At 40.9% G+C, this 24533-nt stretch overlaps 1 protein-coding gene across 2 annotated transcripts in view; it reads left to right on the plus strand.

Moving 5' to 3' along the window:
- The window catches only part of MOCOS (molybdenum cofactor sulfurase), a 227698-nt gene that overhangs the window by 121106 nt on the left and 82059 nt on the right, over positions 1–24533 (plus strand). For both annotated transcript variants that reach the window (XM_064443252.1, XM_064443253.1), the window contains exon 5: positions 1717–1793. In XM_064443252.1, coding sequence (XP_064299322.1) covers positions 1717–1793 — 77 coding nt within the window. The remainder of the gene's footprint in view (positions 1–1716; positions 1794–24533) is intronic.

Here is a 24533-nt window from a genome sequence, read left to right on the forward strand (position 1 = left end):
GCAATAGACTTTGCTATTAATTATTACTAGGCAAGATTCAGAAATTCCTAAGAAGGATTCTTTGGCCTATTTTTTATTGAAATATGTGAGCATGAGCGCTCTCTTTTGGGCCATTCATCCTTGTAGCAGTCCACCACCTGTCTCTTACCACTTGGTTTATAATTATTTTCTGCCTTTATATGTCTTCTCTTATCCCAGCTGAACATATTGCCATGTATACACAATGCTCTTGCATTATTCTTTTGTGTGGAACTTTCCCAAATATTTTTGGAAGCTTTATATGTCCTTCACCTGACAGTGTCACTTGCAGTGTTTAAATTATTTGAAAACTATAGAAAAATGAAATAGAAGATAAGTAAGAAAAATCACTGTAGAAGTGAGAGCTATTATGCTATTCCATAGAGGTTTGTTTTATTAAAGAAAAAGCATTTGAAGTCTGACATTTTTAACCTTTGAGCCTTTTCACAATACATATTTAATTGTCGCACCAAATGCTTTTTACATGCATTATGAAAAATGATACATCCAGAAAAAAAAAAAAAAAAAAAGCAATCCCCTTATTTTCTTGTCTGCTACATGTGCCTGTAAAGTATTGTTGCCCAAGAGTACCTCTGTTGTGCTCCACGTTGTCCAGTCATGTGTGGACAGCATCAGCCCTTTCTGAGAAAGATTCAGGAAACACTAGGTTACTGGGAAGGTCTCGTCCTCATGGTCAGAGTTTCATTTTAAACTTGAACCATTAGATTTGGGGTTGTTGCTGGTGGTTTCACTTCCACATTAGCTGCTACAGTCTTGAAGATAGCTCCTTTCTTCTTAGAGAGTTGCTGTGACCCCAGGTTCAGCCTTACACGGTGGTCAGTTCAGTGCAGTTTTGACTTCGTCGGTTCTCAGCGTTATTCTGCATTGCCCTTTGTGGTAAAGCAAGCTGAGTGATCATTCCTTAAAACCTCTTGTGGACTGTGGTGCACACAAAGCCTAAATAAAACTTATTTTGATGCTTGATATAGTGTCCCTTCTGTCCCTTTGAAATTCTCTTGGGTACCACTTCCTGAATACATCCCCACCTTGGAGCTGCACCTTTTCCTTCTGAACTGTGGAAATGGCTGCAGTAGTTCATCAAATCTGTCATTTTTGTTTCCATTTGGTGTTTCCATTAAAAGACGTTGGTTGGGGATGTATGTTTTCCCTCACCCTTGTATAGAGCTTGTTACGGGAAAAGCATGTTGAGGGAGACTTGTTAGTGATCTTCCGCTTTTCTTCAGGTAATTAAGATTTCTTCTGGCCTTCTAACTCAACTGTATTAGATGTAATCACATCAGAGTCAGGGGGCAAACACAAAGTCTCCACCTGTCTCCTCACCTACTCCTGACATTTTCTGACATTGTAAGAAGGTAGCTCAGGACCTTGTAACATTAGCTTATAAGACACAAGTGTTACCCGTTACTCTAAAAATCCAAAACCCATGAGTAGCCCATGCGGGGGAAAATATAACTTTCTCTGTGCAAGCAGCTGTTCATATGAGCCTCTGTAACTTTGAAGACTATATTTTTGCTTCATAGGACACTACAAGACTGTAAGATGAATCCCTAAGGGAAGAGACTTCCCACTCTGGAAGTTAGATTCACTGACTATAACATAATAACTATCAAAATAGATTTAAAGTCTGTACCATAGCTGCATGATTTGTTTACTGTGCTCATTTGTTCCATCCTTTAGGTTTGAAGACGGCACAGTCTCTTTTCTTGATATCATTGCTCTGAAACATGGATTTGATGTTCTGGAAAAGCTCACAGGTCAGTTAACATAACTCTAATACTGAAGAGCGAAGGTCCATATTTGTACTCAGGGCACAACTCTGATCATATTTCCTATGGCTGTAGCCTAATTTTTCTTTCTAGATTTATTATCCACATTCATCAATGTGAAGATCAGACCTGAGTGTAATTGGTTTATCCAAGTCTGGCATATTGGATTATTCCAGCCTGGTTTGGAAAAAAACAAAATACACAGACTCTTCACAAATACACAGACGAGGCTTGAGTACATCAAGCACATCTAGCCTGCCTCACACTCACAAAAATGCAACAGGAAAATTAAAGTAGAAAGTAGTTGAGCTGCACCCTATTGAGACTTGATGCAGTGAGGGCTCCTGCTGTGTGTGAGGACCAGGCAACTTGACCAGGTGCAGAAAAGCCATTTGGTAATACAGATTAAAAAAGGAACCAAAAGAAAAAGAGTTTACAGTACACTCCAAAGCTTTTTGTTAAATAGGAGATATAGTCCCACTGTGCATGTATCTATCTTCTAACAACGAACTTTCCAGAATAAGACTTTTCATAGCAGTTTATTTATGTGGGTACTTTGCCACACGTTAGTGGAAAGCAGCATTATGACGTTGGAGATTTTTTTCTCATCTTGTTCTATATTTGATGTAACTTAGCACTGTAAGTCTTATGGAAATTCCCAGAAAAGCACATGGTTGTGAAATTGTATTGCAGTTTGTGCCTCTTGAAGTGTAAAGTGAAAGGAGAAGAGACAACAGTCACAGGCTGCAAAAGGGAAATTCTGACTGGGCATAAAGAAATAATTTTTCGGGATTAGGGTAGTCAAACACTGGAGCAAGTGCCCAGAGAGACTGTGAAATCTCTGTCCTTGGAGATGTTCAGAGTTTGACTGGGCTCGACCCTGAACAGTCTGGTCTAGCCTTAAAGTTGCCACTGATTTGAGCTGGAGGTTGAACTGGATGACGTCAGGAGGTCAAACCTAAGTTAGTCTATGATTCTCTCACTACCGAGGGCTAACACCTCCCTCCAGGCAGAGGATATTATAATACAGGCTGGAGCATATTGAGCTGTGAAGAGTGGGAGACAGACCTTTCCAGTTACTGCTTAGGGCCTATTTGTGCAGTAGATTGTGTCCATGGCTAAGCGCAGAGCCAACTACCTTTGAGATTCATAAACAAGCTCACAGCCTGCCATACTGATCTTGCCTGTGGTTTATGGAATTAAAATTCTCCAGTCACACCAGTTTTGGGAAACTAGTGCAAACCTGGCAAAGGTCTCTTTGCAGTGGACTTCCCTGAGAAGATGATCTCTGGCACATTTACTAACGTGACCTTATCTCCCTAAGCAAAGGTCAGGTAGCCTGGGATCAGAGGCCAGTGCAGGCTTTCTAGCTTGCTAGGGTGTCTCATGACTTTGAAACTCTCTTCAGAGGCTCCCACTGTTTGAGTATCTTTGAAGCCCTTAACACGGAGCTAATGCTAAAGTCCCAGATAAAAATTTGAGCTCATCTTCAAGCCAAAAGCCCTATGTGAAGGGTGACATTCATGTGCCTTGTTGACTTCAGGATAGCCTGCTGCTTGCCTGGCTCAGCCCCTCAAATGGACCTCTCTGTCACTGCTGCCATGGGGCAGTGATGCTCCTGAAAGTTGCAGGAGGTGGCACCTGGCATGGGAAGCTTTTACCACTCACTGTGCAGGAGGCTTGCACTGTGCCATGCTTCCACACATGGAGTGTGCCAGGTTAACAAAATATGTTCTTGAAATATGCGTTCCATACTCAGGAATGTGCACAGTTAATGTGTAATGTCTGAACCTCCCTTCTCCAGTGCACTCTTCAATGTCCTATATAAAGACATGAAGTACATAATGATGTGAAAGAGACCTGAGTCCAGAGAGACATTGACTATGTCTTTTTCAGGCTGGTATAATTTCTGCTAGTGTCTGTGGAGGTTTATTGTCAGGATTTATCTGAAGGATTCTAGTTTCTTCTTCCTTGCAGAGCAGGACTTCTGTGAGGAGTATTCTGTTAGATGCTTGAGGTCTTGCTCAAAAGGAAATCAATAGCAGAGTTTTCATCCACTTCATCAGGAGTCTGACTGAACCCAAACAAGTAAGGATGTTTTGCTTTATGATGATCTGCATTGAGACCAGGGATCAGAAACCAGCCTTAGTATATGTTCTTGTAGTATAAAATGCTTCTGAAGAATATGCAATCTTAAACAAGCACATTCCTTTGTAAAAAGGGCTAGCTGCTTTGGTTTAATGTGTAGGAGCATTGCCTGCCCTAACGGGAGAGCTGATGGTAGCATCTCCTCTATTGCATTTCTTGGCCATCTAAACCTCCTATTGGTACCTATTCCAGCTAAACAATTAAAGAATCTCTTAGTACTAGACTGAGGGGAATATTTAGCCCTGAACCTGAATAAACTGTGTAGCAGTGGATGAAAGGGTGGAATAGAAGCATGAATTAAGAGTATGTTGAGACCTTTCAGTCATTATTTTTGCTCTTAATTTGCCTGCTGACCTATAGCAGTGGTGACAGTCTAAGGCAGCTGAAGAGGCTTGGGATAACCTGTCACAGGGGTTCTCCACAAAACTGTTATGAGGGGGGTGAGTTGGCCTCAATTCTGGGCTTAATCCTTTTATTGCTTATGGGGGATTGTTTGTTTCCTTGTTTGTTTGAAAGTGTTTTAAGTCTGGCTTGAAGTAATAACTTTTGTCTCCAGTATCTGATGAACATGGAGTTAACAATAGAGTCCCAGATAAAAAATGGACAAATATTTGAATTTTGAAACTTCTGCACTGCTGGTGTAGCCTAGGTACTTTGGTGGTCTCTAGTCAAATTCTGGAGTGCCACACTGAAAAGCAGAAGTACCAGCACTGCCTCTTTACATCTTCAAGAGACCAGAGGTAACTTACAGGACTCCATAGTGAAAGAAGAAATGGAATTCTGCAAAGGGCTTTAATCACCACATGATCCACAAATTTTCCACTAAGTCAGGCTAGTCCTACACCATTATCTTTGACCCCAGATGAATTAAGCTTCTCTTCCAGTTAGGCAGGAAATTTCAACATCTCTCTTCATCGTAAAACTTTATGATTATGCTTGTGTGTATGTTCATGTAAGTACAAAAATTTCTACATGTAAGTACAAAAATTTCTGCACCCGTCAGAGCACAGGAGGCTGGAAAAGTCCCTGACTAGTACAAGCACTACCCAGCAACAGCTAAAACATCAGTGTGTTATCAACATTGTTCTCATACTAAATCCAAAACACATCACTATACCAGCTACAGTGAAGAGAATTAACTCTATCCCAGCCGAAACCAGGACAGCCGCTTTATGCATATTTCTTCCACTTCAACTGTCAGATTTTTCAGTGGCAAAATGCACTGTCAGATGTGAACCACTTCTGAATCTCACTTTTCTGTAGCTCGTAGGGTACTTGCTTTGCGCTCTCCCAACACAAATAATAATTGTCATGCTGGGTTGAAAATAGCCTGGAGTAGGAACAAGCAAAACAAAGTATTGTTATTGTTAATTGTGTCCTTCTGTGTAATAAAAGCACTGATGAAGTTCTTTTGGGATGTAGTTGTGGTGGATTGACACTGGCTGGACACCAGGTGCCCACCCAAGCTGCTCTATCACTCTCCTCCTCAGCTGGTCAGGGGAGAGAAAATATAATAAAAGGCTCGTTAGTCAAGATAAGGGCAAGGAGAGATCACTCAGCAGTTACCATCATGGGCAAAACAGACTCAACTTGGGGAAAATTAGTTTAATCAAATCAGAGTAGGGTAATGAGAAATAAAAATGAAATCTTAAAATACCTTCCCCTCAACCCTCCCTTCTTCCCCGGCTTAACTTTATTCCCAGTTTCTCTACCTCCTCCCCCCGAGTGGCACAGGGGGATGGGGAATGGGGATTGTGGTCAGTTCATCACACAATGTCTCTGCCTCTCCTTCCTCCTCAGGGAGAGGACTCCTCACACTCTTCCCCTGCTCCAGCGTGGGGTCCCTCCCATGGGAGACAGTCATCCACAAGCTTCTCCAATGTGGATCCTTCCCACAGGGTGCAGTCCCTCAGGAACAGACTGCTCCAGCGTGGGTCCCCCACGGGGTCACAAGTCCTGCCAGCAAACCTGCTCCAGTGTGGGCTCTTGTCTCCACGGGTCCACAAGTCCTGCCAGGAGCCTGCTCCAGCACGGGCTTCCCACGGTGTCACAGCCTCCTTCGGGCATCCACCTGCTCCTGTGTGGGGTCCTCCACGGGCTGCAGGTGGATATCTCCCCCACTGTGGACCTCCATGGGCTGCCCGGGGACAACCTGCCTCACCATCGTCTTCAGCACAGGCTGGAGGGGAATCTCTGCTCTGGCGACTGGAGCACCTCCTTCCCCTCCTTCTTCCCTGACCTTGGTGTCTTCAGGGCTGTTTCTCTCACATATTCTCACTTCTCTCTTTGGCTGCAACTGCTGTTGCCATTGCACAGTTTTGGGTTTTTTTCCCCTTCTTAAATCTGTTATCCCAGAGGCACTACCACCATCACTGATAGGCTTGGCCTTGGCCAGCGGCAGGTCAGTCTTGGAGCCAGGGGTATTGGCTGTGTCAGATGTGAGGGAAGCTTCTTGAAGCTTCTCACAGAAGCCACTCCTGGAGCACCCCCGCTACCAAAACCTTGCCATGCAAACTCAGTACAGTAATGTAGCTGGATTATACCAGTGTCGTTATTGAAGATGGGGAGGGAGATCACTAATGGAAGGTAAATCAGAGTTTCAGTGTTTGGTAGTATTATGAAGAATAGAGATCTGTTTCTGAATCTGATATCATCTGACTAAATTCTTGACCTATTTCAATTTCCATTTAACAAGTCATATTTCATGCCAGTGTTACATCATGGTGTGTGTGTGTGTGTATGTAAGCCATTTTCAGGGGTCTTATGTCTTTATGATTTTTAAACTTAACCTTTAGCTGGTATGTATATTTATTAGTAATTTTTTATCAGCTGTACAAGTGATACTAAGGTACATAATTTGTAATTATGTTAGAATGAGTACTTTAATTATAATGTCGGTTCAGGAAACATTAATTCTTTTCACAAGAAAATATAATAGGTACTAGAAGATATTCTAAGATGCAGAGTAAGTCACCTAAGGAAGATAAATTGAAAGTCCATTTTAAATTCACTGGATGCTTGATTAGTTGTTAGAGAGTAAAGGTTGTGTTGGCTTTCGTAAAGGCAATTATACCACACAACAGCCAAAGTGAAATACAGTGCAGGATGCTAAATGGTGATGCTAACTTTGATTTTTACCTTGGTCTTTGGGACTTCTGAGTTGTGTTTTGCCCTATTATAATTTTTACCATCCTCTGGTACATCAAGAACTGGTTTCAGTCAGTGAGGGGATATTGGGCAGCCTCTATTTAGTGGTATTGGAAAGATTCTCATGTGTCTTGTGTTTAAGTGCTTAGGGATATGCAAGTCATGCAGTTCAGGGCCAGAAAAGGATTTTCTCCTCAGTCAGATTGTCAGGGATTACTGAGATTTCTCCTCCCTTGTGGAGTTTGTGACTACATCCTGCCATTGTCTGCACTTGTCAGCTAAACTTGGACCGTGGGTGTGATGCTTGTGAATTTTACTGATTTCATCCTTGGTGCTACTTTCATTCATAATTTTAATGGATTTGGGGTTTATCTTTTAAAAAGAATAAGACTAAAGATGGCGTTAATACATGTGGTCTGGCTTGTGATATATAGGTGTGTTGGAAGTGGATGCTCCATTTTGGCCAACATTTACAAAATACTTCATTTTAGGGAGAAAGTCTTCCCTTGGTTTAAGAGAGAGAATGAATCATTGATGAAATTTTACTTTCTCCATGCCAACCATTTACCACAAGATGAACTTTAACGTAAAAGAAATATGGGCGATTTGTACTAATCTCCTCACCTTACCGCTCACTGCTCATAATTAACACATTCTCTAACTGTACTTGAGCAAGTGTTAAGCATTGTTGGGGTTTTTCTTCTGAGAAAAAATGTTTGATGAGTTGACAGTAGGGAGAAGATGCTACATCCACACTCTAAATATGAAAATATGGGTACACTGAAGAGAGAGCATTTTAAATTCTGGCATCAGAAGGAAAAGTTTGACGTCTAAATGTGAAGAGAGTGTGTAAGAGCTTAAAATCCAGAGAGCTTAAAATCTGGAATTCTGATTCCCAGATAATGACACTACTGGTATGTCAAAAGACAAAAATCTCTCCTCTCCTTTCACGGATAGTGAGGTGACGGTTTCTGTTTTTAAACTTCTGCCCCAAGATAAACTTGGTTTAGAAAGCAAACTAGAAAGAAAGTTAGTTAATTACTGCTAACAGTTCTTGCTGGTTTTCTTAGCTTTCTTACGTGACTTGCGTAATGCGAACTAGACATCATTTGTACCATTGAAAGCAGAGCAGAACAGCTAGAGCATGATTTGAGAAGCTTTGAAAAAGTGAGTTGCCAGAAGAAATCCTGCCAGGGCTGCCTTTGCAGACTTTAATCTGTATATAAGGTTTCTCTCTGGAAATAAAAACTGCTTTTCTGTGTTGGGGTTTTTTAATATGCATTTGCTAATATTGATGGGGGTTGCATTCACAAACTGCGTAATCAGTGAAGAGGTCTAAGAAAGGACCAAAAATTCCTCAGACATGTAGAGATAACACAGGAAGAGGTAGTACAGCACATAAACGTCTTGAGTGTTTTTGCATAATACAGCTAGAGAGAAAAATAGGCTTCTTAGAAACCAAAAGAAGGGGAAAATGTCTTTATTATAAGCTGAGCCGATGAAGAAAAAGTGCAGCACAGCTGACAGAAAATATACTCTTGGCAAGATATAATTGTTCTGTGTTCAGACAAAAGAGTTAGCAAGACTTCTGCGGTGAAGGCATTTGATGGCATCCAGTGTTATTATAGTGGAGAGATTTGCAGCAGTCTTTTCATACTTGGGAGAATTCTGGAATGAGGAATCTAGGGCAGCTAATAACTGGGGGATCACCGCAGGTGCTTTTGCATTGGTGGTGGCTTGCCGAGGCAAGAAATGGCAAGGGGTGTCAGTCCAGTGGCCAACACTGACAGGTTTCTCGCTCACCCAGTGATAACTGAGCTCTTAAGGTCTGCAGTTACTGAGAACTACTCCTTTGGCAGGGCTGTGTACATTGCTGATCTCAAATATTGAAGACTACAAGAAGAAACTTAAGGCAATTTTGTTTTGGGGGTCTTTATGTGTTTCCACATGAAAGGATGCTGGAGTCACTGATCTTGCTTTTCTCACTGATCTTGCTTAACCCCACCATGCTGGCAGCAGGAGAGTCTCCTGTATGCCAGTTAGTGTAACCTGTGCTTGCCTTTCCTCTTCCATCCTTTATGTGCCTAGTTTAGTCCCTAGATGAAGAGGACATTAGTCACAAGTATCAGGTGTCCTATTAGTTACACTTCCATGTTGGAGATCAGAAATTACTTCTGAAGTTATTGGAACCTGCAATAATTAAGATCACAGTATGCACTTTGCTTTTTGGTGACATTTATACACCTTCATCTAACTGTTGGTTGAATCATTACAGGAAAAAAAAAGCTCAAACCAAACCCAACCAAATATGGGGAAGGAATAGGAAAAACAGCATTTGCACAGGGAATATGACAACTGCTGAACAAGTTAGTATCCTCAGTTGTCTTGTGTTATGGGTCACAGTGCTGGCTTTACTAAAGCCAGCAGAAATGCCAAGAGCCAGTGAATTTAAAGAACTATTGCTCGGGATCCGGAGGAGCAGCAAAGTGCACTCCTACACCGGTCATTCCCAAATACAGGCTTTAAGGCAGGAGTATGGTCGTTAGCTGAACATTCTTTTCTGTTTTCTGTCTTTGCTAATCCTCCTCTTCCAACCCTGTTTGGTAACATAAGAATGTGGATGCCCCCATTATGTTGGGGTAGCTATATATTATAGTTGTTAATGAGCTGATAAGAGTAGAGTTTGTCCATGTGTTGGTTGTTCAGTTTCTTTGAGATAGTGGGTGGTGATCTAACAAGAATGATAAAATGCTGGGCCTGCTCTCTTCCTATCACTGAAATCAGGAGATGTGTACAGTAGTACACAACCAGGAAAGCAAGATGGGAGAACTTTTAATAAACTGCAGTGATTAATCTATTTCTATATCTACTCTATTTATTTAGTTCATCATAAACCATTGTGTTCCTAACCGAAGAGACTGACTTTTTTTACAGTAGTACAGCAAATGCCTAAGCAATCAGTATATTTTTTTTAATTACATTGTACATGAATCCTATTTATCCCTTACTTAAACCGTGGAGCCTCATTCCTATTCAGATTATCCATTGAACAAAGTTTTACAAATATGAACACCAACCGTACAGTCTAATTTTCTTGCAATTCTGTGCACCTTACTGCACATGGGATAATACAAGAAGGGTGGTTTTTCTACCTCACATCACATGGTTGCTGTAAAACTAAGCCCTGACCTACTGATGAACCTCTACAGAGTAATTACCTGCACTTGTTCACTTTCAGGTTTGCAACAAGAGGTTGCATTTCCTTGTGAGGACCTTATATTTGTGGACGGTCCTATGAATTCCCCCATTTGAGTCAATGGGGCCATGAGAAAAGGCTAATGTAATGGTCAGGGAGCCAGATGAGGACTTGGGAGACTTGAGTTCCTTGGCCACAGAATTTACTTGACTTTTATTAAGACATGTAGATACTAATCTTCAGGGGAGCAGGGAGATACGTAATTAAATGTGTTTGCAGATCTGCATTTAATCTCTGGGTAGGATTTATCTTATGTCAGACCTATATCCGAGGTGACCATTTAGATTCCCATTACAATCAGCGGAACAGACTGTACTTCGCCAGCTTGATCCCTCTGACCTTTTTTGGAAATTTAGGATGAGAGAAGTTACAGCCAGCAATACCAGTTCTTCTCATTGTCTATTAAGGGAGCTTAGATGTTAGCTTAGTGTGGTATAGGACATCACTTTTACACAACTTTCCTGCTAATGATCCCTTCGGAACTAGAAATCTGAACTGTCAGATTAGTTGAGGTAGAAATAGTGTTTTGAGTTTTTTACTTTCCCTTAAATCTGTGGCTTTTGTTGGGCAGGGCAGGTTCTACATTTCTCATGGTTCCCAAAACAGGGAACGTGCTGGAAGAAGCGTAAGGAGTGTGAAGGCTTAGTGTGAAGTTTTCTGTTTGGGAAACCTTCACCTGTCTATTACTCTGTGAGTGAGTTCTGACTTGCAACATGTATTTCATGCTCCAAATCCAAGCTTATTCAGGTAGATGTTGCTTTCTCTGGCAGGGAAAGGCTGACAGTCTGACAGCAGACAAACTATCTTGCAATGGCAAAAGAAATTCTGTCTCCAGGGTGAGAATGTCCTGGTCAAAAAGATGTCTTATGTAAGGAGTGTATACGTACCGCTGACTCCAGAAGTCTGTGATCGTTTTCATTTTCAAATGACTGGTTAAAGCTGATTAGGAGGAAAGAAAGCTCGGTTGATTCTTTTGCATCAGAAGAAGCCATTGTTGGGACTGTGGTTAATGCATTAGGAAAGACATGCTCAACGTAGCACATATTTGCTAATGGCTGTAGCTGGAATTAAAACAATTAAAGAATCAGTATTACAAAATGAGCAAGTGGGTGAGGCACTCTTGTGCAACTGTCTGAAAGTACAGCCAAGAACATACAATGTATTTGGAAGGCAAGTTTCAATTAATGATTAGGCCTACCTTTCTTTACTATAGATGCAGGCTCTATGCCCAGTTCTGCCTGAGGTAGCACTGTGAAATCTGTCACTTTCAATAAATAAAGTGGAAGAAATTATTGTAGCCTACATAAAGAGAGAATGGGTGTAAGACCCAACTCTTCGATAAAGTCTGTAGGAATATTAACAGCAGTCAAGAGTAAAGAAGCTCTGATCCTCTGGTTCCTAGACCAATCCAGTGTCGCCTACACACAGCTAAAAGATATCTTGGAAAAGAAGTGCTTTCTGTCTGTAATGCCTTGCTCCAAGATCATTTTCTGTGTCAGATATAGTTAGGATCTGAAGGAATTGACATTTTCACTACAAAGTTGTCATTGTCATTGCTCAGAGATGGAGAACGTATAAAGTCCCGTGGGACCATAGATTTCAAAGGAGAAGTGAGGGCTTTTAGACTTGGGTGCAAACCTTCCGAAGACTTTTTGCTATCTGAATTTGTTGATTAGGTTAGGGTTCTTGTTATCCTTGGAATACTCTTTTAAAATGGGGAAAAAATAAAAATCTTGTGCAGTTGTATTCTTAAAACCTGTATAAGAAATACTCAAGAATTATCTCTGTATAGTTCCAGCTAAAAAACAGAATTGAAAGGGAAATGGAAAATAAAATTACACATAAATTAATTCCATTACATTTTAAACAATGTAATATATTGCTAGCGATTTTTTTGCTACATTTTGATACATGAACAAGGAAATAAAATGTTACCATGTGGATACTAATTTCCTTGACTGATACGTGAACAGTTTTTTTACCAACACTCACCTGGAAAACGAACCTTGACAGGGCGGTGAAATAGATTTGGTTATATGAAAAACTAGAACACACTATGATTGGAGAAGGGATCAGCTTTTTGGCATGTGTGAATGAAGGTTTGGCTGTTGTTAGGGGTACGCGCTTCAGCCATCCCTCAGCAGCTCTCAGGGTCCCATTCTAGTGTGCACTGGCTACCATGGCAAGGATTACCTTATTTCATTTATTACATTTTTAATTTCCTAGCTAACTGGATCCAGCTGTTTCAGCCCTTCATGCAACACAGAGATTTTATGCTAAATCCAAAGGGGCTAAATTAAAGTGAAAGGAAATTTGCATATTATGTAAAACTCTACTTGTTCAGCAGATCCAGATTATATGGTGCTAATCACAAACACTAGACAGAGTAAATCCTCTTGAAGTCACCCTGGGGTTAAGTCAAATGCTTTACACTCTTTGACACATACCCATGAAATATGTAATCAAGTCTGTTTGACGTCCTCTCCTAATTACGTGTGTGTATTTTAAGCAGATGCTTTTCCAGCTGATCTGCGCCTTTTGAGATCTTTTCTTCATTATTAATCAGAAAATCATGCTGTATGTTAACGGCAAGTGCCAATTATGAGAAACTAATATTAGTTTCTTTGCTTAGAAGCTGTGCCTTTGCAAATAAGCCCATTGCCAAATAACATATAGATGTAAAAAAAAATGCAAGAACCTCTGAATGTTATCCATCAGGGGCATAATTATTCTGCCATGTGCTATTTCAGCCTAAAACGAAACTTTATTCTTCCACATACTGATTTTTTAGTTTGAGGAGAAATATTGAGCAACAAAAGTTCTCTGTTGGATGTAAGAATGGACTGCTTGTTTTCACAAAAGCTAGAATTTAAATGATTAAAATATTTTTTCCCTAAGACTCCACATTCATAAATTCTTTCAAGAATATTAATATATAAGCTTAGTCTTTTGTGAATTCTTCTTATTTAGTGAGATAATATCAGGAGACAAAATTTGTATTTCATTAACTTGGGAGTCACTGAGTTTTAAGTAAACCCTATTTTTATTGTGACTGTGTAAACACAGTCTTCAGAAATTGCTGAATTTCTAGTTGGTTTCACCCCTGCTCTTCAGCTGAAGGATGCAAACTGCCACTTGCATTTTGCTGAACTTCCAAACTTAATATGTTCCCGTCAGTGCATTTAGCAGAGACATCTACTGGCAAAATGTTAACTAGCATTCTCTTCCTCGGGTCCTACAATACCATTTCTTACACCTCTGAAGGGAGACCTACTAATACAGAAGTGAGTACTTTGAAGCTTTTAGATGTACTGGAGCATCGAATCTATCATTTGGGAAGAAGCTATTAAGCTGTTACTACTATTAAGCAGTACATCAACAAGGACAAAATTAATAAGGGCAAAATAAAATTTTTCTATTGTCTCACTAAGGTTACTTCCTCTTGCACTACTACACTACTTTTAGTGGAGATGTGTATATCAGAGAAGAAGGGAATAAAGGAGTTTATGATCCATTGTAGATGAACAGGACTAATTGTAAATCATGTAATAATTGTAGTTAGTCTCCAATGATTTTGATTCAGTCAATATAGAATGGAAAGAAAGAAACTACAGGATATAATCAGGAGAGATATTCCACCTACAGTAACTGGTTTCATGTCTAACCCTTGCTCCACACTCACCATTTACCTTTTCTGTAAACATCTGCCTCAGCTGTCACCTCTACCAAGTTTTTAATGGCTCTCAACAGAGCCATTCTAGATATGGTTTCAACACTTGTGTGGTAGCTGCTCTAGTTGTGGTTTAAACACGTAAAGGCCGTCAGTGGTGGAATGAGCAAATGTCTGCTACTCCCACAGGTGGAGATAGAAGCAACCTGGGACGTTCCTGGAATGGGTTGACAATGACTTCCTTCTCTAAGTGATAAAGGAGCCAACAAGGAGGGGTGCTATGCTGGACCTTGTTCTCGCCAACAAGGAGGGGGTGGTGGCGAACATGAAGCTCAAGGGCAGCCTTTGCTGCAGTGACCATGAAATGGTGGAGTTCAAGATCTTCAGGGCGCCAAGGAGGGCGTACAGCAGGCTCACTACCCTGGAATTCAGGAGAGCAGACTTTATCCCATGGTACTCTACCAAGCAGATCCCTGAAGAGGCCAAAGCCCTGGAGGAAAGAGCAGCCCAAGAAAGCTGGTTAATATTCAAGGATCACCAAGGTCAGGAGCGATGCACCCCAACAAAGAGGAAGTCCAGCAAAAATGCCAGGAGGCCTGCATGGATGAACAAGGATCTCCTGGACAAACTCAAACACAAAAAGGAAGCCTTCAGAGGGTGGGAGCAAGGACAGGAAGTCTGGGAGGAATACAGAGAAATTGTCCAAACAGCCAGGCATTAGATTAGGAAAGCTAAAGCCCTGATAGAATTAAACCTGGCCAGGGATGTCAAGGGCAACAAGACTTCTATAGGTAAGTCAGTGATAAAAGGAAGACTAGGAAAAATGTGGACCCTTTCCAGAAGGAAATGTGAGACCTGGTTACCCAAGATATAGAGAAGGCTGAGGTATTAAATTACTTTTTTGCCTCAGTCTTTACCAGTAAGTGCTCAAGCCACACTGCCCAAGTCATGGAAGGCAAAGGCAAAGGCAGGGACTGGGAGAATGAAGAACTGCCCACTATAGGAGAAGATCAGGTCTGAGACCACCTAAGGAACCTGAAGGTGCACAAATCTGTGGGACCCGATGAGATGCATCTGCAGGTCCTGAGGGAACTGGCAGGTGAAGTTGCTAAGCCACCGTCCATCATATTTGAGAAGGTGTGGCAGACCGGTGACATTCTCACTGACTGGAAAAGCGGAAACATAACGCCCATTTTTAGAAAGGCAAAAAAGGAAGACGCAGGGAACAACAGGCCAGTCAGACTCACCTCTGTGCCTGGCAAGATCATGGAGCAGGTCCTCCTGGAAATTATGCTGAGGCGTATGGAAAATGAGGAGGTGATTGGTGACAGCCAGTATGGCTTCACTAAGGGCAAATCATGCCTGACAAATTTGGTGGCCTTCTACAATGGGCTTAAAGCACTGGTGGATAAGGGAAGAGCAACTGCTGTCATCTGCCTGGACTTGTGCAAAGCATTTGACACTGTCCCACACAAGATCCTTGACTCCGAATTGGAGAGACATGGATTTGGCAGATGGACCACTGGATGGATAAGGAATTGGCTGGATGGTCACACTCAAAGAGTTGCGGTCCACGGCTCAATGTCCAAGTGGAGACCAGTAATGAGTGGCATTCCTCAGGGGTCGGTATTGGGACCAGCACTGTTTAACATCTTTGTTGGCAACAAGGCCAGTAGGATTGAGTGCACCCTCAGCAAATTTGTCAATGACACCAAGCTGTATGGTGCCGTCAACGTGCTGGAGGGAAGGGATGCAGTCCAGAAGGTCCTTGACAGGCTTGAGAGGTGAGCCCATGCGAACCTCATGAAGTTTAACAAGGCCAAGTGCAAGGTCCTGCACATGGGTTGGGGCAATCCTAAGCACAAATACAGGCTGGGCAGAGAATGGATTGAGAGCAGCCCTGAGTAGGGGGTGTTGGTTGATGAGGAGGGGGTGTTGGTTGATGAGAAGCTCAACATGAGCTGGCAATGTGCACTTGCAGCTCAGAAAGCCAACCTTATCCTGGGCAGCATCAAAAGCAGCATGACCAGCAGGTCAAGGAAGGTGATTTTCCCCCTCTACTCCACTTTCCTGAAACCCTGCCTGGAGTGCTTCATTGAGCTCTGGGACCCCCAGCATAAGGACACAGACCTATTGGAGCGAGTCCAGAGGAGGGCCACAAAGATGATCAGAGGGCTGGAGTGCCTCACCTATGAAGACAGGCTGAGAGAGTTGGGGTTGTTCAGCCTGGAGAAGAAAAGGCTCTGAGGACACCTTATAGCAGCCTTCCAGTACCTGAAGGGGGCTTATAAGAAAGCTGGGGAGGGACTTTTTACAAGGCATGTAGCGTAAGGACAAGAGGTAATGTCTTTAAACTAAAAGAAGGTAGATTTAGATTAGATATAAGGAAGAAATTCTTCACTATGAGGGTGGTGAGGCACTGGAACAGGTTGCTCAGAGAAGTTGTGGATGCCCCGTCATTGGAAGTGTTCAAGGCCAGGTTGGATGGGGCTTTGAGCAACCTGGTCTAGTGGACTGTGTCTGTGCCCCTGGCAGGAGGGTTGGAACTAGATGATATTTAAAGGCCCTTCCAACCCAAACCACTCTATGATTCTAAGTCCTCTTTGGGCTCAGGCTCTGGAGAAGCCCTCAGGAGTCTGCCCAGCCACCCTACCTCTTATTCTCTGGCCCGGCCTCAGTGTCCCCCCTGGAGACACCCACATACCTTGGGGTGGGCATAGCCTTGTGGAGGTGGAAAAGCAGAACTTAAAGAACAAAGATTACTACATCCTCCCCAGAAAAAGGTCATCAAATATTTAAAAATCAGTCTTTGCATTTTGGGTAACCTGTGGGTTCAAGACACTAAGGAGCATCTCATCCACCTATTTGGAATGGGCATATTTTCTCACAATTACTACTGGTAAAATATATTTTTTAAATCACCTGTCTTCTAATGTGTGTTTTTCAGGGGACAGTTGAATCATTTTAAGAGATGAGTCCGACTTATAAGAGGTCTGCTATAGCAATGCAATTTTTCAGACCTGCTTTATTCAAGGAGAATGTCACTATTCTCTGAAGTAAATGTTCACTGAATATTTTGATGACTTCATGTGTAACATTCCTAAAGGTATTCATTTTGTTTTGCTCTAGGTTTTTGTGCATTTGTAATAGCCATTTCAGGTCTGCTATGCTTTCAGGTGTTTGTGTGCACCTCAGCCAAACTCCACATTTAAAATCCACACATCTGCTCACGCATATCAGATCCCCTATTCCCCCTTATTCACCCACATCCTAATTTTCATTAAGAGAATCCTTCACTGGACAAGGGACCTCCACTTGTGTGCTGCTTTAATTGCAAATGTTGCAATTCTATGACAGTTGGAAAAATATTTTTGTAAGTTTTTCCTCCTCCTTTCCTCTCCCCTCCTTTCTCCTTTCTTTCTTCCTTTTATCTTTTTACTTTAAAGAGCTTGCAAGTATTTTGTTAAAGCATCTCACAAATTGTGCTCTACTATACTGAATTTAATACAAAGGTTTGAAATTGGTTGGTTTAACTTGTTTGTTGCTTATGGTCTTTTAGTATGAAAGTGTTGTCTCAAGCTGATGCTAAAATTTCCATTTTATTACTGTTTTCACCAAGAATTGCTACTTTTGTTATTTTATTCACATTATTAATTGAAATCCCAGGAAACTAAATTTTCTGCCTAGTTTCTCCTTTAAAATATAAACTTCCAAATCAGCTTGAACTTTGGCTACCTTCCTACTGAATGCTTCATAAGATTTTAAGGCAGTCATAAAAATAAATTTATTTTGTAAGTATTAGGCTAATGTCAATGATATCCTCACAAGTACCAAGAAAAAAATGGTGCTGAGCAGGAAAAAATCTGCCATAAGATAGTATTTGAATAAAAGATGCACCTTAGCTTTATAAACTGAGGGTACAGAAATGTAATAAAAACTTCTTGGGTTATCCAGTCCATGAAAAAAAAATTATACTCTTAAAAATAAGGACTGAATGAGCACATTGCTAATTTCAATGAATTCTGTCATTAATAGTACAAATCACAGGGATTTAGGGAGATAAGATCACTGACACAAGTTTTCTCAGCTTAACTACATCAGTCAGAGGACTTTCATTTTTTACAGTAGAGTGATGTTGGCAGAACGTCTGCTCAGTTGTACGTAGTTATTTTACTAAGCAAACTAGGATGAGCTGTGGTCACAACCCTGTGTTTAAACCCCCTTTATGTTAGAAGAATTTTGATACTGTAACCACACTGGCAAAACCTTTAAGAAATTAAAAGCTATTCTCTCCTATGTGTCTAGAAGCACAATTCTATAGTTCAGGCATGATGTTCCAAGTCAGTGTAAAAAAGGTGAAAACACTACACTTCTGACATGGCAGCATACTGCACCCCTTTTCTGATGACCTAAATAGTTACAGCACTGTGCGAGGCAACCAATATTCATGATCCCATGGGGAGTCCTCACCCAGTATAAACTGTCATAGTTTATTGATGTTAGTGGAGGTATGATAGTTGACACCACCTGCCCCTGAATCTTTGGCCAAGATCATGGAGATGCTGTTTGAAAAGCTGCCATTTATAAGTGGGTTTGAGAAATATCTTCAGAGTACTGACCCCTAACAATTGAGATAGTTTCATTCCTTGGACATGGCTAGGCGTTCATACCAAAAAAGAACTTCATCCCAGGAATTAAAAGGCAAGGCTGGGGATCAGAATTGTGGCGCTGGTTTTATTTATATACATAAACTTTCATAAATTTTGGCAACACTCTAGAGTGATATGATTTTCCTTCCATACTGTATAAAGAAAAATTGGAGCAAAATGATTCTAGATGAGTTAACAGATGACAGGGTAGGTTGGGTACTCGCAGTTATGTTGTGTTTGAGCCTGTTTTGGGACAGAGAAGGATGTCTGTTTTGAAAGGTTTCTTTTTCAATATAGATCCCATAATCACAACAGTAGTTTATTTTCCTTCTTGTGACTATATGGTAAGCCGTGAAACTCAGCTTCTAACTAGTAGGGAGCCTGGGCCCAAGTGTGTGTAAGTTGTTTTCTTAAAGTTGACCAAAAATTATGTTATGTGGGTAACTGAAAGGAAGAGGCCAGTGCCTTTCCAGAGTGCTTCCAGGCACCTGTTTTTAATTTCTTACGTTTATTTTTCCCGTTTTCCTCTTCACATTAGTGGCAGGTATTTGTTGTTGTTTTTTGGAAACTAGGGTCATCTCTGTTCACGGAGGTGTTTTCAACTATTTTTCAACCTGATTTCGTTTCGAGCAAGCATCACTAGATTTTTTTCTGTTGTAATTTCTTTATTCTCCACTGTCTTTATTGATTTGGTATTGAGAATATATACTTTTTTATTTTTATATTGAGATAATTAAGATGATCTTCTGGAGGGACATGGAACTTAGATTTCACTTAGGCTCTGTTTCCCAAGATCTTCTAATTCACCATCATCACTGCTGATTCAGTGATTAAGAGATTTCTGTTTCCAGACATCCACCCCAAATCTTGGCCAGAGTTGATGCCTAGAGGCTGAGTTCTCAGTGTACCTACTTTTGAGCTCCAGCAGTTGGCAGCCCAACCTACTAAACTAAGTTTCATCTGCCTCCATAAATAAAAATCATGAAATGCTGTGGCTAAATGCTCAAATTCACAGTCCTTGTTAGGGCTATGGGTGGTAGTTACAGAGTTTGCCACTTCTGGCTTATAGCCTCTTCTATAGCCAGTGTGTTGTGTAGTTTGACAAAAGCTGCTAAGCTGAGGCTTGAATTTCATATTGATATAATCTAAAACACATGAGTCAGGTCCAGAGACATGTGAGACATAAAATCTCCTATAATTTTATATTAAGATGATATGGATGGAGAACAGACGCTGCATGGACTGTCTTGGGCAATAATGTGAAAAATACTCAAGTGCCACCCTATAAATCGGTTGTTTCTTATAATCAGTTTGGATTTTCTCATCACACAAGTATGTCCACAGAACTGGAGGGTGCTCAGCGACAAGCAGCAGCACAAAAGAGTGCTCACATGAACAGATCCAGAAATAATCAATGGCATCCTTTAGGGACATGTCTCTCCTTATCATTAAAAAAATGGATGCTTGTGTGGATTTAAAACCATGCTTAGCAGAACACAAAATGTGTGTTCTCCCACATGAGTTTGATTCTGTGGTGTTTTCTGTGTTTAAAGCTCTCCCATGGTGCCTACTGTTCCTGCTGTTCCACAGGGCCGTTGCTATTCTTAGAAGCAAGTCACCAGGGGAATTGAACCAGTGTTCAAGTAAGGGGGGACAAAAAGGAAAAGAAACTGTGAGGACAATCCAATTGTTCCCATGCCACTTGATTCAATAAGAACAAAAACATTAAAAAATTTGGGGGCTGTGAGCTGCTGTTCTACTGACTAATGTACCATGTGTACAAAAGGCCACTGAGAGGTCCTTGAGCTAGCACTGAACGTGCACTGTTGATCTGGGCAGTCCAACTCCTGGGTACCTCCAGTTGTTAAGGAAAACAATAAAGTTCAAACTCCAGAATATCTTTTTCTTGATGTGTAGAATTCATGTGGATGTTTGGATTGCACTAGTTAAATTGTGAGAAATGTAATGCAAAGATAATAATTACCCAGTTAAATGTGTTGACACGCTTCTATTAATCACTCTTATTAAATTATTAAGCCACTTATCTATCTTTAGCACTAATATGCACTGCATGACTAGTGGACATTACATTGGTAAAAAATCTAGAAGGAATTTTTATCCTTTGCAAGAAGTATCAGCTAAGCAAACTAGATAGCTCTGCGCATCCATCATACACTAATAATGCAAAAGGTTGAACCAGTGTCGCTGTTACTTGAGCAACTATTTTCATTAAGGTGTGCAGGATTTGCCCCAACTTCATGAGTTTTCTAGAACAAACCATAACTTTTTAATTATGGTCTGAGATTTCCCTCCTATAAAATAACATTTCTATATAGGTAGAAGCATTATGTGCAATTTGCAACTGTTCTTATTCTTTTACACTGCAACAAGCTAAAATATAATGGATGATTTTCAAAGTCCTGGTTTTGACAGGCCTCCACATTATTTTACTTGCCAACATGAAAGATCTCGTGTCATGCTGTAAGCGTATCTATATACATACATATATGTGTGTATATATATAGCGTGAAGGGTTGTGAGCAGGGTATGTGGCTGGCTTCCTGAGTTGCGACTGGAGAGAGCTGGGCAGCAGCATCTGTCGCCAGCTAATCAGAGCATGAAAGGATCAGACCAATGGCTGCATCCAGCACAGAAAGTTACAGAATGGGAAAAAGGAAGGTGATATGCTAAAATACTTATAATGCAAGCCCAGTTACAGGGCAGCATTACATGGGAGTTATTTGTGTAGATCTCCTGAGGAGATTTGATATTTACTGAGTTGGATTTGCCAGGTCTGTGCTGAGCTCATGGACAGAATGATTGTTTGCATTATGTTCCTCCCACACTAATTTATTTCTATGAATAAAATATCAATATAAACAAAATACCAAATCAAACGTGTAAATAGAATATCAAATCTTCCCACTTATTTCTGTTCCACTATGTGAGATGCTACTGGGAGGTGATGTCCTGTGGGGGCCTGTGTCTGCCACATGCTGTCCTATGACGGGGCTGAGCCTGAGAAGTTGGGTCAGAGGTGGGAAAGGTGCCCATGGTGGTGTGCAGTTCAACAACCTCCTCTTCACACTCTGAGTGCTGGCACAGCTGCTTCAGCGGAGCGGCTGTGCTTGGGGTGCAAGGCTGTGTGTTCTTCTGGGTTTCCATTTCCACCATGACTTTGTGTTTATATTTTTCCAAGTACAGGAAATGAGGGTTTCCTTCTAGTCAATTGGTGGAAAAGTGATCAATGGGACTTTTGGGATGGTATAACAAAGCAAAGGAGATTCTCAAGTGCTGCCAAGTGGTCTGGGAGCAGGAAATACATCGGATATTCAGATTAGAAAACCGATTAAAAAGGGCAAAGCTAGAGGCAGCATTTTTTTTTAAGTTGTAGTTTTTGTTGGTTTTTTTTTCAGCAAATTCCAGCGAAAAAACTTGCTGTGATTTGATGCTCATAAAATCTAAAAGCAGTGGGGGACACAATTAACAGATCGCTGCGATTTGTGAGGTGAAACAAGACATTAATTTGACTCGTGGGTTTTAGTAGCCCAAAGATATTTTTATGTCATCCTTTCTTGTGCTTGTGATGTTTGATAATAGCTATACAGAAAGAAATAAAGTGTGATAAATTTTCTGCTAGTGCGGGAACTGCTAGAGGAAGTCTCTGGGAGAGAAGCGTATAACAACACAGAAGAAACAAAGGGCAAACAATGCCAAGGGCAAATAACTCCAGTAGACAACTCAGGCATGTGGTGTTTACTATAAAGTATTGTAGGTGGAGCAGCTGCTGGATAGAATGAGGAATTTCAAAACGGTTCTAAGTAAAACCCAGAAATGGGATATGTTACTATGTATCTGTGGTCTTATTTACAACATAAAGTCAGATCATTAACTGATGTAAAGTGGTTTATGGCATAACAATATTAATGCAGTTAGGACAGGTGAGCACCATTAGGAATCTGTCCACTAAAGTCTACACCCATCCCCTAAAAACAAAGACTGAATTCCTATTGTTGCATTAGGCTTGCGTAAGCACCATCCAAATGGCAAGCAGTGACTAAGCAGTGTCATGTTTTAATGAATATTCAAACATAGATACATCATTTTGTTTCTGTTGGCTTTTTAATTTTCTAATGCTTTTTCAAGGTCTGTGCTTTTTTGGGGGGAGGGATGTGTTTGCTTTTAGACGAAAAAAGGCACATTGCCATTTCATTTCTTAGTAGAGGTTCGTAATGCGATTACCAAAATGTGAATAACAATCAAATAATGTAGAAGCTTATTCCCTATGGTTAGCAAAAATAAATTTCAGTCAAATGTTTCCGGCAGAAATCTCAAATCTGTCATGCAAAGTACTTCTCTGCATTCAAACATAATGTATTTATGTGAGTCAGAAACATCAAACATTAGGATAAATAGCCAGATTATAAGTACAGTCTGCTTATGAAATGATTGGAATGGAAGAGCAATTAACGAAACTGGCAGAATGGCTATGAAGCAGTGTTAATGCCTTGAGATTTAAAGAAAGCATCCACATCTGCTTTACAACATGGGGTGGGGGAGACCCTTAGAGACTGCTTCCCGTTCTCCCGTTAACATTCTTTGACTACCTTTTTGTTCTTTGTGACTTGTATTCCTGTCAGAAGAGAATTAGGAGCAATTTTTGCTAACTTCTCCTGGGGCCATATTTAAAAGGGAACTGAGACCTGGGAGGCCAATGAGAAGAAAATTGAAAGATGGGCAACATCATCGATACATTCCTTCTATGTCGAAGGCAGTGTCACACTACCTACTTCTACAAAATAAAAACAGGAGAAGGGAAGGATGGTGTGTGCCTATGCCTGACAGAGTGCTGCTATGAACTCCTTATGCCAACTTTCGCAACTCTGCTGACCAGTCAGAAGTGTTCTCTGAGTTGCTGCAGGTCTTCCTTGCTGCCAGAGGAGCTGGTTGAACAGTGGCAGCTTCTGTCTCCTCTTCTCACTTGCTTTCTCTGCACCTTTAAAAGGGAATGGATGTAATCTAAGATACCTGGGTTGGATCTGTAGATGTTTGTGAAAGGTTTCATAGGAGTGGCATAAAGCATATGAACTGGCAGGTTTTAGTAATTGTGCGGGTCCTGTGTATTTCTGGGGCTGAAGGGTGCATGCCTGGGAAAAAACAGGACTAAGCATTGACTGTGAGGTATATGAGCCCTCTGTATTGGTTTATGTGCATGTGGCTCTTTACTGGGAAGATTTTGTGGAGGTGTGCATTAGCAGTCGGTCACCACTGGATTGTTCAGTGGATTTTGTCAGTTTTCTGTGTCCATCAGCTAGTGGTGATGAAATAAAACATTTGGATGTTTTAAGGACCTTGTAGGGCATTCCCAAACAGAGGCTGCTGTGTGCAATGCCAGGCTCAGTTAGCATTGTCTGATTGGTTTTAAGCAGTGAGAAGTGCTGACATTCAGCCTCCCCTTGCCAGGATGCCAGAGACTACCTTTATGGAGAATTTATTGTGGGTGCAGTTACTGCTTCTTTTTTTCTGGTCATTTTAATTTTTATTATCTCAGTGTGACTTGACTAGCAGTAGCAGAAATCTTTTAATTTACTGTACTGTACTATTATGTTGCAGGTAAATTAGAACACCCTGCACTAAATAAATATGGCAATTTAATCCAGTATTCACATCTTAATTGAACCTGCTTAACACCACAATACTTTGAATATCTTATTACTTATTTCAGCAAGTGAATATATAAATAACAAACCTCAGGCTGGTTTTGGTGAGCTGGTGTAGGTGAATTCTTCCAGGAAATGTGGAAAATCCATAAGGACTATGTGGTTTTTTGTGAGGTGGTATCTTACACAGATGATTTC

Source organism: Phalacrocorax carbo, chromosome 2 (assembly GCF_963921805.1).
Source record: "Phalacrocorax carbo chromosome 2, bPhaCar2.1, whole genome shotgun sequence".
Classification (NCBI taxonomy): Eukaryota; Metazoa; Chordata; class Aves; order Suliformes; family Phalacrocoracidae; genus Phalacrocorax; species Phalacrocorax carbo.